Source organism: Plasmopara halstedii (assembly GCF_900000015.1).
Source record: "Plasmopara halstedii genome assembly, contig: Scaffold_322, whole genome shotgun sequence".
Lineage (NCBI taxonomy): Eukaryota > Oomycota > Peronosporomycetes > Peronosporales > Peronosporaceae > Plasmopara > Plasmopara halstedii.
This window is the reverse complement of record NW_020187243.1, coordinates 443153-459281: the sequence shown is the minus strand read 5'-3', so window position 1 is coordinate 459281 and position 16129 is coordinate 443153. Positions and strand designations below refer to the sequence as shown.

Here is a 16129-nt window from a genome sequence, read left to right as displayed (position 1 = left end):
TCCTTATCCTTCTGGAGGAGATTGGAAAATGGCCGTGCCATTTCCGCATAGTTTGCGCTATACTTGTGAAGTAGTTGGCGAGGCTTTGCCACTTGCACAAGTATTTTTGGTTATTTGGAACCGACCAGTCCACATCGGCCTTCACCTTAGCGGGATCCGCTCGAAAGCCATGCTTCCCAATGAAGTACCCTAAAACGAAAATTTCTTCCGCGTTAAAGATGAAATTATTGGCATGAGCATACAGCTTATTGGTGTGCATGTACTCGAGCACCGCTCTCAAATGGATGATGTGGCTCTCAACATATATCCTCCCGTGCCCCGCACGACTGTGGGACAAAAATGTCGTCGATGTATGTTTGTGCATACGCCTGATGGGGCCGGAACGACTGCGTCCCAAGACGATTAAATATTTCTGATGCATTAGACAGCCCTTGAAGGTATCACCAGTCACTTCCTGAGCATCTATCTGTCAGCGGAATATCACTCGCTCTCATGAGCGGCTGGTAATAAGACGACGGGTCTTTGGAAACGACGTCTTGAAATTCCTTTACTAATGATAATATGGATCCGAAAGATTCTTTAGGATCAAAGATCTTATTCATGCGACTAGCACCCTCTTAGTGTCCTCCAGTACAACTTCATCCAGAAGCGACGATGAGTTAATCTCCTCGGTCGTATAATGACCACCTCAGCTAAACTGTCTGCCTTCAAGGCACCGCCACTTTCTTCGAAGGACATCTCGTCCAGCTCAAAGAGCATCTACCACGGGATTAGCTTCACGCGGGATAGCCTCGAGGGTGACGTCGCCGTCTTCCTCCCCCGTCATCCCGTTGACAAGGGTATGTATGTACGCTATCGTCTACGGTCAGGTTCAACCCTACGTCTTGCAGATAACATACGACATCGATATCTCCTCTCGAAAGGATTAACGTTTCATCGAGACCTGTGGAAACACGCATTCACGTTGTCCAGTGCCCTCACTCCCTGCTCTATCGGAGCCTTGATGTTATTAAAAACATCCGATGAAGAGCTACACTATCCACAGTCTTCGTCCAGTGAATAACATTTCACTTCACGCGCATCAGAAGGGCCTTGCCCAGGATGCCTCAGACCTCGCCCATGCCAACATGTAGCGACTGCTATAATACTTGAGCAGCGCTAGTGGGTTACACGCCACTCCACGTTCAGCCCGCGAGCCATGCTCGAGACTCCTATCCGATACACCACGGTATTTGACAACTCGGATACTCCGATGTTCAGCACGTTGACCGTTCCGATCCAGTGCCCGCGCCGATAGCGTTTTTGTTTTCTAATAGAGGTGGGTTCATGACTCACCAAAGCTCGACCAGGATACGTACGCGTAGCGCCCAATGTCTTCGACCTCCAAACGAACCATGACTCGTGGTGTTCCAACCATGTTATACCAAGGATGAGGTTACACCTTGAATCCAATCCCAAGGCGAAGCAGCGTTCCACGCTATTGAAGTCAAGAAACTTGACACTGTCCACAGGGACCCTCGGCAACGTGACACATCTCCCCGTCGCTACGTGAACAGCGACGCGCTTTCAGCGCCTCAGCATACATCTGGCTTCCTTTGATCGTGGAGCGTCAAGCTAAAATGCCCCATGCCCCGGAATTAGTCAGGATTTTCCATGACTTCTTAAAGCCCCTGACGGTCGTTTTATTCGACCAGCAAGCCCAAGCTCTTTGGGGCTGGACCCTGCTTACCTCTTCCTCTGTGAGGCTCAACTAAACTCAGATCTTCACCAGTAGGGCACCCCGTGCCTATCGGGTGTTCTCGCTTTCCCGTGTCAGACCAAATTAAGTAAAAACAGGACGTCGCTTACGTGCCTTGCGCAAGGAACAACTCAAAGGTGGAGGGTGTCTCCTTAAACAAAATACTGTCGGGTGTTTAAACGCCGCTCAGCAGTTCGGAACTTTCCCCCCTCCTTCTCAGCATAGCTGAGATCCATTGGCTCAGGCCCGCTCAACGAGCTCTGAGTGTGTGCATTTCAACCAAGTCGTGCCGCTTGAAGTTGAATCCGGCATTCAATACCACGTTCACCGCTTCTTCAAAGGAGACGAGCGCACACGGACTACTTCCATTCAGGCTACGCCAGCGCGGAGGCCCTTCATAAAGACGGTCACTGCGACCGCCTCGGGGAGAGGATCTGCTGCCGTCCCGGCAATACGAATTCTCAACTCTTGGATAAAGCTCATCAACTCCTTCTTGCCTTGTCGGGTAGCAAGGAAACGCGATTTCACGCGATATTCCTGAATTAGGCGGCGAGAACACTCGCAGCAGGGAAACGCACTTTTAAATGCCTGAATTAGGCGGTGAAAACAGCTCCATTTAGGAGGAGAACGCATCTTCAACCGAAACACCGCATGTCAGTGCCCATTCTCGCGCTCGGCCCCCGAGCTTAGAAATAGCTAGCACTACGCGCTGTTGCTCATTTCGAGGCATGGCGGATGCCATAGCCATCTCGATTACGCTCATCCAGAGCAAGGGATTTTCTCCATCCTTATTTTCGAAGGTCTCAAAGCTCATCACGAGCGACCTGGGTCGGAAGGAATCATCCGTAAGTACTCTAGCAGCGCATTTTCATAACTTGAAAAGCCTCTAGGCTGTGTTTACGACTTCGGGCGCTTGCGCAATGAGGTGCTCCTCGCCCTCATGGCCCAGCAGGGATATCAGCGCTTTAAGCTCAACCTGCATATCCTGGCATCCTCACAGAGGATCCGTCATGACGACTCAGGCATAAATTGACTACGAGTGCTACCAAGTGCAGCGGGGCTGACGTAGTTCTTTGCGTAAAGGAAGCTAAGCTAAGGCCACCGACCTGACGCTCTTAACCAGAACTAGTACGAGTCTAGCGGATCGCAATCCGCTCATCCAAGAGAACTTAAAAACCTTAACCCAGGCAAAGACGCTATTCCGTTTAAAAAATTAAAACTGTTTTAAATTGTTTTGTTTGCGGCAGAGCCGCCTATATCTAAAACATTAGCTCTTCCTGATTAAATAGTAAAACCTGATTAAATATGCATAATTACCGGCAGTTCTGCCACGTTGTGGCTTCTTGTTACGGTGAAACCACATCATTGTGATTTTACACCAACTTGTGTAATCTACATCTTCGTACGGTCACACCATCTTGTGTCATCCACTTTCATACAGGGGTACCTATAACTCCGTTACTCTCTGCGTACATGCAACCCCGTTAATCAAATGCTGAGACCGTAATATCTTTAACAAAAATATACATATAAGGTAACACGCACCGGTTGCTCAGCTTCTCACATTCTGCTTGCTTTTCAAAGCGCAGAACGCCAATTGAATCTCAGACCTGACGACGCCAGCGAATAATACTGTCAAAAATCTCGCCAAAATTTATCGACTAAATACTGAACTTCGAAGACATAGCTGTGTCTAAGAAATAGACTCGGCTGTTAACACAGCCGACACATCGTCTAAGGATTTCTTAGCTCCAACGTCGACAGAGACTAAGCTCTCTATTCCCTCGATTGACTCACTAGAAGGAATTTTGGGAGAATTGGACGTCGTATTGTCAACTCTCCGAAAATATTGATGTACGTTATTCCAGTCTAACTCAAGGTATTTCAATAATAACCCTAAAAAATTGACTCGACAAGCAACAGTTCACTTTTAGCTTTGGATTCAAATTTTTATCGTCTCCTCACGTAATTTAATAAATTAGGGCCGAAAGTTTCGGGTTACATGCTTGATTAAGTCTTATGCTGAGCCTTTGCGTGACGACCCAATTTGGGTCTGAACCCGGTCGTAATCCGCTCTTGAGACTTCAACATCATGACAGCATTTGTGAATTTTGAACCCCTGCCGGTGCCGTTTGCCTCGACTTTGCGATTGATTTTGAGGGTGTTAGACAGCAGGTATTGGGTATTGTTCCTTAACACTGGAGCTTTGGCACTCAGTTCAGCTGAGGAGCAGGAGCTCGACAAGGCGGTCTACTTTTGCCGAGGGTCTTTGTTCAATTTCACGAGCCTTGTATGTGCTATCTTCGGGTTGTCAACCAAGTGTCAAAAGACTCGCGGTACTTATCATCACTCTCAACTTTGCGTGACATGACACAGTTCATATATGATATGCCCGTAAAGTTATCGCTCTATCCAAAAGTTTTACACTGGAACTGGATTGCAATAGAATATGGACAGACTAGTATTTTCAATTTTGGCCCTGGAGACTGATAACTCGACGCGTCTGTGGAACACAAGTATCCTACAATGAAGAGCATACAAAGCTTCAAGGTGTAGTTGTAGGAACTCAATGCCGGCAGAGCTTACAGTTAGACCTTACACTAACTGCTTTTCCGCGTTTAAAAGCTTTGTATCGCCTTGCGTTGGAGAGATGTACCATTCCAGGCCGCGTTTTGCCATTAAAAACAATGATATGAGATGAATGTAGTACTTACAATTTACGTCGATCTAAAGATTAAAAACAATTGCACGGTATCGACGCGGTCATTACAATTTGGTCGGACCAAACGTTTAACACAACGCAGTAACGCTTACTCGCACGAGACTTTCACGCGCTATAGGTATAGGGGGCCTTTAGTTTACAGTGGACGCGTCTTGCATAATTTTTAAAATGATAGAAGTTTGTTGTCTTAACGACTGTAAAATGTAAACGTAGATCAACAATATTCATCAACTTGTGCAAACAAGCCACCAATATATTTCTTTATATAAAACGCTACTATGTCGATTAGTTCAATGATACCCGACACAGAAGACAATAAACATTGTCTTACCGTTCATACTCTTTGCTCATCAAAGTGAACAAACTAGTATACAAATCTGCTGCATTACTGTCCCAATACGTCCCTGCGAGGTGGTTGCTGTTGACACGATAAACATACCAGCGACCTTTTTCAAAGCGATCATACCCGTGAGTCTGTTGCTCATCGTCGGTATCGTGATTAAAGCCCTGGAGTGAGATGTGAGATTCGCAACGCATCAACGTCAAATTTCTCAGCGATGATGACGGCGACGTTGCCGGAAGCGAAGGCGCAGGTGGATTTAAATCATTGCTACTGAGGACTCGCTCCATCTCTTGAGGTTTCGGAAACCACGGTCTCAACATGGAGCGAATGTTGACAACACCATCGTTGTGTTCCCAATTGCGTGGTTCAAATCCGTCAAAAATCATCGGTAGACTCCTAGCACGACGCCGGATGAGCCAATTAAGACCGTACATGGTCGGCATCTTGGATACGTCCAGCTTCTTTAATCTAAGCCACAAGTAGCCCAAGACCAACAAACTAGCTGGTATCCGAAATTGGCGCCGTCTCGCAAACACAGGCCACCATTTTGGAAAGTGCTTCCAATTTAGTAGTGCTAACGTTACGAGCAAGAGCCCTTCGCCATAAAGACGGAAAACTGTCTTGGGTGACGTCGTTATACTTAGCAGATGCACCTTGTCCATATGCTGCAGCTGAGCATTGCGTGAGATGCGATGCTGTGGCAGTATACTGTGCATTGCCAGATCTCGTGACAAACTGACTGGTCCGTCAGCAGCCACCAACTCTTTAAGCGAGAATTTTCTCCAGTGATCCATACGAAGATCCGCAGCCGCCTTAAGCCATGAAAATTTCCAGTAGAGATGAATCCACGCACCCAACACAATGCTTAATAAGTGAAGAGAACTTCCAAACACAATTCTGCCGTTCTCAATTCCCATCATATGTGTTAGTGTTGAGCCTGTGAGAGGTCCTGCAATACATGTGATACTAGCCACCCACTTGTGTGAGCTTCCAACTTTAAAAAAGTCCGAACTTAGCATCTGGTACAACTCAATGGCAGTCGTGGACCCGTAACTGTGTCCAAGCAAATGCACAGGATTTTCCTCGCCCCATGAAGGATGCAACGGGTCGACAAAAGTCTCTCCATACCGATTGTGCCCTTGATAGCACATCAGTAGTTAGATTTGTATGATAAAAAGTGTCTATGATGTGACCTACCCGTTTCTGTGCTGTGTTTCTCGCCATAGTCAACTTGCCCTCCAACTAGTTGGTAAAAGACCTCACATGCTCGATCGTGGTCGGACGACACCCCCCCTACATTTACGATCAAGTGGTTGGGATTGATGCGTCGGAGTTCTCGCTCTGGCCAATACGGAACCCAATAGCCCCATAATGGCCGCTGTGACCCAAAGCCAAAGACACCTGATAGATGCGATTATTTCACCGATAACGATGAAGTAGAAGAAACGATGTACTTCCCTACCGTGAATGAAGACGACGGGATACTTGGTGCGTGCGCTCATAGTGACGACCCGTACGGCAAATTCTTAACTTCTGGACTAGACGTCGGCATCGCTTGACTATGAACGACAATTTTATATCTTGTAATCAGATTTTTACCAATCAGAGATATGATCTTGTGTAATGTCAGTATTTACTACTTAAGTACACTATGAACGCAGAGCTCGGCGAACCCGACGTCTTCGTTTTCCGTTTTTATAGTTGTCTCCGTCTGCAATGCGAAGGACAGCTCGACGACAGCGGTTGAGATAATACAACACAGATCCAATGAGCAGTCCCAATGACAAGAAGAAACAAATGAGACCAAGTGGGTTTGGAATCAGCTCGAATAGTGTCAAAAGCACATTGATCAGCGGTCCCGTAAACAGCACAAGCAATAAAAGTAGTGTACAGAGGAAGAATGAGGCAAACGCACGGTAGTATTTTGGCCCCATCAATGCCTTCACTACGTGGCACGGGTTCCACATGGCAGAGAGATGGAGACGGTCAGCTGGCTCCGGTAAGTAAGGAAAATTGTTGGGTTCTCCACGGCCAAGACCAGCAGCTCGTACATCTGCCAAATGTTTCGGTAAGATTTCCACTGATACAAGCAACTCACCAGCACGAATACGGTCTCTTGTTTGTGAATCATGAGTTGTCATCGTGAGCCATGTGGCATCTTCAGGATCTTCTCCCATACCCAGACGATGCATGAATGACTTGACAAGCGACTGGGCATTCTCCATTTCCAGGTCTTCAGCCTCTGATTCATTCTCTTCAAAGTCATTATCGCCAGGAAGCAACCGGGTCGTATCACTGGAATCTTCTTCATCTTCAGCAACAGAAATGACAGTTTCTTTTGAAAGCGACATTCGCACGCGAGCTGCATCTTCAGTTGCTGAATATTGCACGTCGCGTGAAATTCCTTTGTATGGTAAACTTTCAGTGCCACGAACTCGAATAGGTTTCGATTTGGCAAACACATTGACGGCTTGTTTCGTCTTATACGCTGTCTTAAGGAACGAAGACAAATCCATAACTGCATCTGCGAGACAGTCATCATAAATGACGTCGCGATCCCACATTTGAAAGTGAAGATGTCCACGATCAGCCTCCTTTTCTGGGTCTAGCGGCAACTCGATGTCAAACTTCATACGCCAATTAAAGGACGCGCGGCCAAAGTTTGCCCGCCAGTGCGTATCAGTGCTCTGACATCGATCATCGCGATTTTGAAGCCAGCACTTAACAAACAGATCGCTCAGACCGGTAAAGTCACCTGCCGTGACATTTTTTGCCTTATAAATGATCACGCGTACTTCAAACATTTGTGGCGGGGGTAATGAAATGTCCAGCGGTCTCATGATGTTCATTTCTGCTCCTGTGAGAATGTCCACCCACAACCTGAGACTTCCCTGTGATAGTGTACTTGATGGTGCAAACAGCGAACGTATTTCAAGGGGCTTTCGGACCTCAACACTTTCCGGTGATACTCCGAGCTTCTGCCACTTTGCGTCAAACAATCGGTCTTCTAAATCAATAAGTGTGGCGCCAACAAAGTCATCACCACCAATTGTACTTCCTATTGCTGTACTCAGTGCCTTACTAAGTCCAGTCGGGAGTGTCGGAATAGCATAAAAGTCGTAGTCCAGCACTTCAATTTTCAGCTCCGAAGCGCCTGGTAATTCTGCCTTAAATTCGAACATTTTGTGAAATTTAGGGGTCAGTGTTTCTGGTTTATGATTGTCGCGGTCGTTGAACATTTGTTCCAGATGTTGACCGTCTCCTAGGCTTACCCGGAGGTAAGGGTCACATTTGTTGTTAACGTCCGTCGGGTGTAAGTTAAATGCATCCAATACGTAAACGCGAACAAGGTAAGGTCGAGGATTAAGAAATTGGTTCAAGTCAAAAAGAGGCGGATCATGACGAGATTTGAGAACACGCACATACCCCTTAAACTTTCCAACCGGACGGTACGTGTTTGCAGAATGATGACCAGCGTCGACCTCTTCATATGACGGCATAGCACCACGAAAAAGAGGGAACGTCTCAAACGGAGATTTCAATACGTCTTCCAGCTCCCCATTGACAATATCGCGCTGATGCATGTAGTGCGGTAACTCGTCCTCATCGTCTTCCATCCCAAATCTGCTAGAAGAGCAGACGTTTGAAATTTTTACCGGTTTGATTTTGGTTGGAGTTGTCTCTGCTGTCGAAGTTGAAGTCAGGACATTTGAGGGTACGGTCCCCGGAAATGTTGATAGATCATACCCATAATCAACATAAGGATTGCTTCCATGAGTAGTAATTTTGGTGCATTCGTTGACGTACAGAGGATTTGGTTCTCCATTCGAATAAGGCATCTTTCTGCTTAAATCCACCGAACAAACGCCAATCACCGGCTTGTAGAGGCCACCAAGCAGTTGATCATAAACTGTTATCTTGAGCCTTGGGGCAAAGAGTGAATCAAGTGGCATCTTTACAGGAATAATGATGCGTTGCAAGAAATTTGGGTTATGACTGCTCGGGGTTGACGATGGATTTGTGAATTTGGTGACATCCCCCACCTCGAATTTGGCAAACGGAGTATTAATTGGCATGAATCCTGTTGATTGCAGGCCACGGCAACCCAGGCACATGATCTCAATATAACCTTCGTTAGCAGGAGGTATAATTGACTCAGGTGGCTCTACAATCACGTCGGGTGTCTCTTTACTAATAAGCTCGAATGACAACAGCAACTCGCCTTGAGTATCGCCACGCTTTTCGTAGCAAATAGGATACCATTTTGGGCGAGGCGCTGAGTACTCCCCGCTAGCTCGAATTTTAGCATACTTGGACGACGTCATACGTGGAAAGTCGGCTAGACTGAATCTTAGGCCACCTATGTAGTCATCGGTATCGTATCGATCCCAATCATAAACTTGCAGCGATACCTTTGGTAAAAAGAGTTCGTTTTGAGGTAGCTCAATATCCAAGACCACTGTTTCATAAAAGCACGGGTCTCGCGTTGACATCCGTGTGCTGACCTGGCCCTCTGACCCAACACAAGCCACTTTGACATAAGGGTCCAGAAGGCCATCAAAGTCAGTCGATGGCAAGGATTTTCCCTGAAATACATGCACAAAGAGCATGTATTTCATGTACTGCACAGTCGTGCTTGCGTACTGTCGCCATTTCTGAGCTACGTCTTCTTCTTTATAGCCTTTGGGTTCAGCGTTGTCAAGACACAGCTTCAACAGTACATTCCCCGTGAGGGTGTGGTCTCTGAGCTCATTCATCACTTTATCCTCGTTGAGTTCGACCCAATAAGGCGGATCAATGGCTTGAACCGACTCAATATCTTGATTGAAAATTTCTAGAGCTCTAAATCGAGCGAAACAGATACATCGCGACTCATTCATGGTCTTACGTAATAGATAGACGAATACGTCTGGAATTTGGTCGAGGTCCTCAGGAAGATCTAGATCAACAAGATCAATATACTGGTTGAAGTTGCAGATTCCAGACACATTTGGCACGCGCGAACTCTCCACACTTCGATGACCCACTGAAACCCTTAAAGACATTCGCGTATTACGGTTCCAATTGGTTTTGCTTGTAAATTGAGGAATTTCGGTTCCGTAGAACAATGCAGCACGCAGTGTGTATCTCCTCAGTTTTGGTGTGACCGACAAATTAAGCACATTTCTTACGTGGGCTTCATCATTAATTGACTGGAGTTCACTTTCAACACGCATGGACAATAAAAGACGCCCACGATACGTACTGGCGTAAGCGGGATGAGTTTGCATCCATTTAAGCGGACCGGAGTCAGTATCGTACCCAGGTGGGGGACCATACAAGTTTGCCCAAATTTGTTTGAAGTGATTAGGATAATGTTGCACTTGCTTAAATGAGAATGGCTGTACAATATTAGCAACAAGCTGATCGGCGGTAGTCATGTCCCAATCCCATACTGAAATGAAGATGTTATCGCTCATGGTTGGCATAAGAACTGGAAACCACAACTCTTGGTTAAATGGCAGTACCAGATTTTCGCTTCCTTTCATGGTCACTTTTTTGGTTTCAAGTACATCTTGGCCTGCAAAATACGCACGAACATATCCATCAATACCTCCGTGCATCATCATACTATAGTCCATGTCTGGCAGCTCTTCCGCTCGATAAATCGTGATGACGAGAAAATTGAGCTTCTGATTTACACGCGGCGGGACAAACACTATCGAGCTAATATCTGACTTAGACTTGACCAAGCACTCATTTGGGTCTCTGTCCTCAGCAGGATCGTATAGCTTCATCTTGTCACCAGGTCCTAACACGACAAGAGAAAGCCTTAAGAGTACACAGAAGTCAGATCAAAAAATGCAAAATCTGCTCGTAACGCACGAAGCAACATGCACCTACAAGACGTAGCCTTGGATTCTGTCGCTATTCATTGTGCCGTTGCCAATTAGAGCCACCCATTTCCGCTTCAACTCATGATCTGGTTGAAAGTATACATATGGAATGTCTATCGCAAAGAAACCGATGAGATCGTCAAATGAGCGGGAGATTGTTGATCGATTAGCTGACGAGCCAGGACCATCGGCGTCATATACGGAGATCTTGATGCTTCCTTGCTGGGCCATATCTTTGTCTAACAATTTATAGTCAAAACAAAAATATTCATCGAAAACGCAGGACGTTTGCTTTTGCTTCACTACAGAATGTTGACGTTGTCCGAGGCAATCCACACATATGACTGGATCGCACAGACCATTGGAATCCATAGGTTGCAAATCTCGAACTTCAATAATTCGCACTCTAATTTGATAGTCACCAGACAAAAACTGCACGTTTGATAATTCCGCCAAGATTTTTTCGCGCTCTTTATCTTGCTGTTTCCGTTTTTCTGCGATTTTTTCTCTCTTAACCTTAACGTCATCATCATTTTCATTTTCATTAAGTTCTTCGTTTGTATCATCATCATGGTTACCGATGTTTCCCCCGTCATCTTCAGACGCTTCGAAACTACCAGCGCAACACAAGTCGCGATCATTCGGCACCTGAGTAACATTATCAAATTCTCCTTGCTCCAGATTGCCAGTATTCTGATCAATATACTGCGTTTCAATAGCCAAACAAACTTTACCGTATCCGTAATTCAGTTTTCGTTGTGTTCCTAAGTCACTCGGTACATCTTTTTCTTTCGACTCCGACCGTTGCTCTAATGCAAGCCAGAATGTCTGCTTTTTTCCTTGAGAAAGCATTGTAAACTCCTCCAGATCAATCAGACATCGCCCCATGAAATCCACTGTAAGTAAATCACTGTCTTCCACGGTCAATTCTAGCATCTGCTTCTCACCAGGTACGATTTTAAAATAAAATCGCTGTCGCCAAGTAGGGTGCAATGTTTGTTGCTGTGTTTTTGTCCGTTGTGACTGATTGTGAGTACATGAAACGCGTACGTACGGATCGCTTGTAGCCTCAATGCCCGTGCCATCACAAGCGAGCAGTCCTGCCGCCTCTAAAATTGTCACCACATAAAAATTTGGAGCTTTTGGAGGCTCTGAAGTCTCGGAAAGCGTCGAAAGCGATTGAGATGGTGTGTATTCAGCTGTAAGCTCTTTTTCAATAGTCGCAGGTTCAGTGATATTATTCGTTGATGATACAAGAGCCATCAATTCCTTAGGTGACGCAGGATTTTCTGCCGTGGTTTCATTCTGGAGCGATGCAATAAAGTTTGGCTCATATGTCGCTGACACTTTTAGCTCACCACAATTCTACAAAGCATTGGTAAAAATTACTAAGCACATCTCGAGAAGAAAGATACTTTTTGTAATTTTACCTTTCCGGCAGCGTCAAGTAAGGTCAATTTGTGCATCGTCTGTAGCCATACACAACAAAATGTTACTTTATCATGTTTAACTATCTAGAGTCTCATACCTCTGTATCGGGTGTCAACGCCGCAATAGGTAACTTCGCCCCTCCAAGAAGAACGTCCCGTGCATGCTCATTCAGTCCGAATACCTTAAAATTGACAGCATCACCTATTGGCTGCTTTACCCCAAAGATAAATGTCTGCGCCCACTCTGGATTCATTGTTCTGGTCTGAGCAGCAGTGCGCAACACAACGTCACCGCATTGCGCCTGACAATCTGCGTAAAGATTTAGTTTCCACCACGGACACAGAGAGCTGAACAAAGTACGTACAAGGATTGAAGGCCTCTCCGCTACCTGCTTGCTCTTTGCCAACGTCTGTCGCTCCCAGCACTACAAGACAAACGCGTGGTGTCTCCATTAGTCTTCAACGTTTCCAAGATCGCTACTGCTGATTTACTTCAAGCCAATCAACAAATAGTGACATACCATCGAATAGAATTTTTTTAATAATTTTTTACCAGTCATAAAAATCTAGACAAAACATTTCTGTCAATGTTTTATTGTAATATGCTACTCACAAACCTGTTATGATTATAGCACAAGAATTTTGGGGTGCTTTGAAGGTATGTATGTACTCTATTACGATTTAGGTACACATTTCACTTTCATGCAATTGTGCAAAACCAAGATTACCAAAGTACTGGCACTGGTGGAAACAACGAGACGTCTAAGCGGAGAGGTCCGAGAACAATGTGCGCAATTAGCCTCACATCATGCAATACGTAATGATATATAATGGCACATAATACATGGCATGTTTTAAACAGAGTAAGTACTGCCCTGTTGTGTACACACAAAACTTTTACAGCTGTATGGAATTCTGTTCATTTGTAAATATGTATCAGAATCAAAGCATCGGTATATATGAAGATGATGGAAGTCTCAAAGAAGAGAGTTGTGGTACCTATGGGCTATTGGTCGAAAATCTAGTGGCTGAGACAGTTTTTTCTATGAGATTTTGCTAATCGTATTTATAAAGTGTTAGCATTCCCGAAAATATCGCTAACCTAAAGCAAAAGGTTATCTCAAAGGCTCTCAATTACATTCCTGACTAGAGCATTCGATCCAACCTATGTGCGTTTGTTATTTTGGTGTCGTTAATCCTTTGTACAAGTTTGCTGCACTTGGTAGCACTCGTAGTCAATCCCGCGACCTCGTCGTGAAAGAGATGCACCCTCTGTGAGAATGGAACGCGAGATGTCTATCCTCGGAACAACTAGACACGCTTGGAAAGCTGAGGTCTATCGTTGTACCGACGGGGTTCCTAATCGGTGGTTCAATGATCAGATACGGTAAAGGCTTGTTTGGAGGTGTAATATAGAGAAGAGCTAGTGGAACGCCACGAGGACTGCTCTAATCAAGTGTCGGTGGGGGGGGGAACAGCTGGTACCCACCCTGAGGTCCCTGATGTTAAGCAATCTGACCTTCGAGGACAAAGACAAAGATAACCTCTCCCAATCCCTGGACACAGTCGTCTATAGTCGCTTTTCTGGAATTAATCTCGGAGTTCCTCAGCTTACATCACTATATGAGATATAACTCTCATGCATAGCTTCGCTAATTACTGACCGAGCAGAGAAACATTCCGAAAACCGGAGTAAAGAACCAATACTTTCATCTCTCAACGAGACCGTGGCTTAATACTCTTTCTGCCTTCCAATGCGCAGCATTGTTCAATGTATTAGCTGAACGTACTGATTGGAAGCAAACCAATATTGTAAAGGGATTTCACGTATCCTAGTATGAAGGATGTGGGTCACACAAGATGGTGCGACCGTACAAAGGTGTGGATTACACAAGACGGTGTAATCACACAATGGTGTGGCCACACCTTAACAAGAAGTCAGTACGTGGCTGGACTGCCAGTAGTTATGCGTATTTTATTTAGCTAGGAAAACCTATGGATTGAGATGTAGGCTGCTCTGCCGCAAATAAAATCAAGAAATACAGTGTACATTCTGAACGAAAGAGTTAAATGCGTTGGGTTAAGGTTGTGGTAATTCTTGGAGCAAGCGGGTCGCGATCCGCTACAATCGTACTGCTTATGCAGCGAGGCTGCCGTAGCTCTTTGCTTAGAGGAAGCTAAGCTAAAGTCACCGACCTTACGTTCTATCCAAGAACCAGTACAAGTGTAGCGGATCGCAATCCGTTACCTACAATCATACCAAGGCAAACAAACACTTCGGATCAAAATTGAAACTGTATTTAGTTGCGGCAGAGCCGCCAATATCTAAAACCCTAAGTTTTTCTAACTAATATAGTCATATCTAATTAATATAGCAAAAGCTAATTTTGTAATATTCATTACTACTGGCAGTCCTGCCACGTGGTGGCTTCTTGTTACGGTGTAGACACAGCACAGTGAGATTACACTAACTTGTGTAATACACACCTATGTCCGGTCGTACAATCTTATGCGACCCGCCCTTTCATACAAACGTACGTGTAACCCCGTTACACTTTAAATCATGAGTAATACCAAATCACGTTCAACGGTCGCCTCATACGAGGCTCGTGTGTCTGCGACTTCTTAAAGTTATTTAAGAACAACTTTAAACAATCTCCGCTCTATGAGCCCTGTGTCTGCGACACACAAAACACCCAGTCTAGCTGATAGCGAGGGTGCCTGCAGGCAAAGCCCTTCTTCTGCACAGGGTGCATCTTCGGACAGTACGTCCGCGGCGTCACGGGAAGCACATCTCAAGCCCTCGGTAGCTGAGCACAACACATCGTGCCTGCCCCGGGCGACGGGAATCCTCCTCGAGGAGTTGGAAGAAGTCGACTACGAGTCAGACACTCCTTTCCCAGCATGGGATGACGAGGAGGATTAAGTGCGTCAACGGTGCGACGTGAGCTCAGCTCAAACTTTGCAGTCAACATGCCCGTTTTTTTTACCTCTCGGATTCCGGGGAAAGTGGTGTTATCACCAGTCGATTTAACGAGGCAAAGGAGCAGCAATTGGAAGCTGCTCACAGAGCGGCACATCTGCGCTCGTATCCTAGTTCGGTTTAGACCCTCGTGTGGAACACGGTTCCGCTCAGTGGGTTTCGCTACCGAAGCGAAAGACGCGAGCACTCGATCGCTAGGCGTCTACGTAGTCGGGCGCCCGTCCACTACACAAGCTGAGCTTGATCGGCGGAAAGCTCTGCGAGCTCGCTCTTTGGTACCATAAGAGATCCAAATGGATCGGTACCGCGCTCGACCTCGAGCTCAAAAAGGAAAAGTCAGCGTTGCGCCTTAAGTTTGAAAAGCTCAAATCTAAGATGGCGCTCAACGCGCACGTCCACTTCCTTATGGCTTCGCTGTAAGTGATACAGCGAAAAACGTTTTCGGTGCCGCTGCAACCATCGCACAAAGAGCTCATCATCATCGGCGGCTGATTCGCCAGGAGCGAGCACCACAGGGACTACGACCTCAAAAGGTCCAATAAACCGTGGACGGGACTTCGTCGTAAAGACAGCAGCAACTGCATGTGCAGGAAGATTATTAGCATCTAATAAAATCAGGTCTCCGATCTCAACGTTTTCAGCATTTCTTCATCCTTTTCCGTCTACATATTCCTTCTGCACGTCTTGGCTCTCAGTCATCGCATCGCGAACGTGTCGTAAGACACATAGTCTGGTAGACATGAAGTCTCCGATTTCTATACGCATGGTGAGGGGGCTTACATCAGCTAGCCGTTCTGCTATTCCTCCAGTACCATGCCCTGAGCCATGGGATGGCGGCGTCGACAGGACGTGAGCGGCGTATAGCCGGTAGATTAATGCACTGCATTCTTCAGAGCAAGCTATACGATTGGCAACATAGCGCTTCGGCGTCTAAGCGCAGACGCTGCGGAAAACGTCTTCAACGAAGCGATTCACGCGCTCAGTCTGACCATCTGTCTGCGGTTGGTCCGCTGTTGACACAGTTAACTTGGTGCCCA

At 46.0% G+C, this 16129-nt stretch overlaps 2 protein-coding genes across 2 annotated transcripts; both read right to left on the bottom strand.

The window, feature by feature from the left end:
- Positions 1-4787: 4787 nt before the first annotated feature.
- Positions 4788-6305, bottom strand: PHALS_08229 (uncharacterized protein; the record flags this gene model as incomplete). Its single annotated transcript, XM_024723542.1, has 3 exons — positions 4788-5941; positions 6001-6204; positions 6266-6305. The coding sequence occupies 3 exons, from the start codon at positions 6303-6305 to the stop codon at positions 4788-4790; spliced, it is 1398 nt and encodes a 465-aa protein (XP_024574508.1).
- A 147-nt stretch (positions 6306-6452) lies between these two features.
- On the bottom strand, positions 6453-12562 carry PHALS_08228 (Membrane-associated protein FER-1 and related ferlins, contain multiple C2 domains; the record flags this gene model as incomplete). The annotated part of the gene is made up of 5 exons (XM_024723541.1): positions 6453-10614; positions 10687-12044; positions 12110-12148; positions 12208-12419; positions 12475-12562. The coding sequence occupies 5 exons, from the start codon at positions 12560-12562 to the stop codon at positions 6453-6455; spliced, it is 5859 nt and encodes a 1952-aa protein (XP_024574507.1).
- Positions 12563-16129: the final 3567 nt, after the last annotated feature.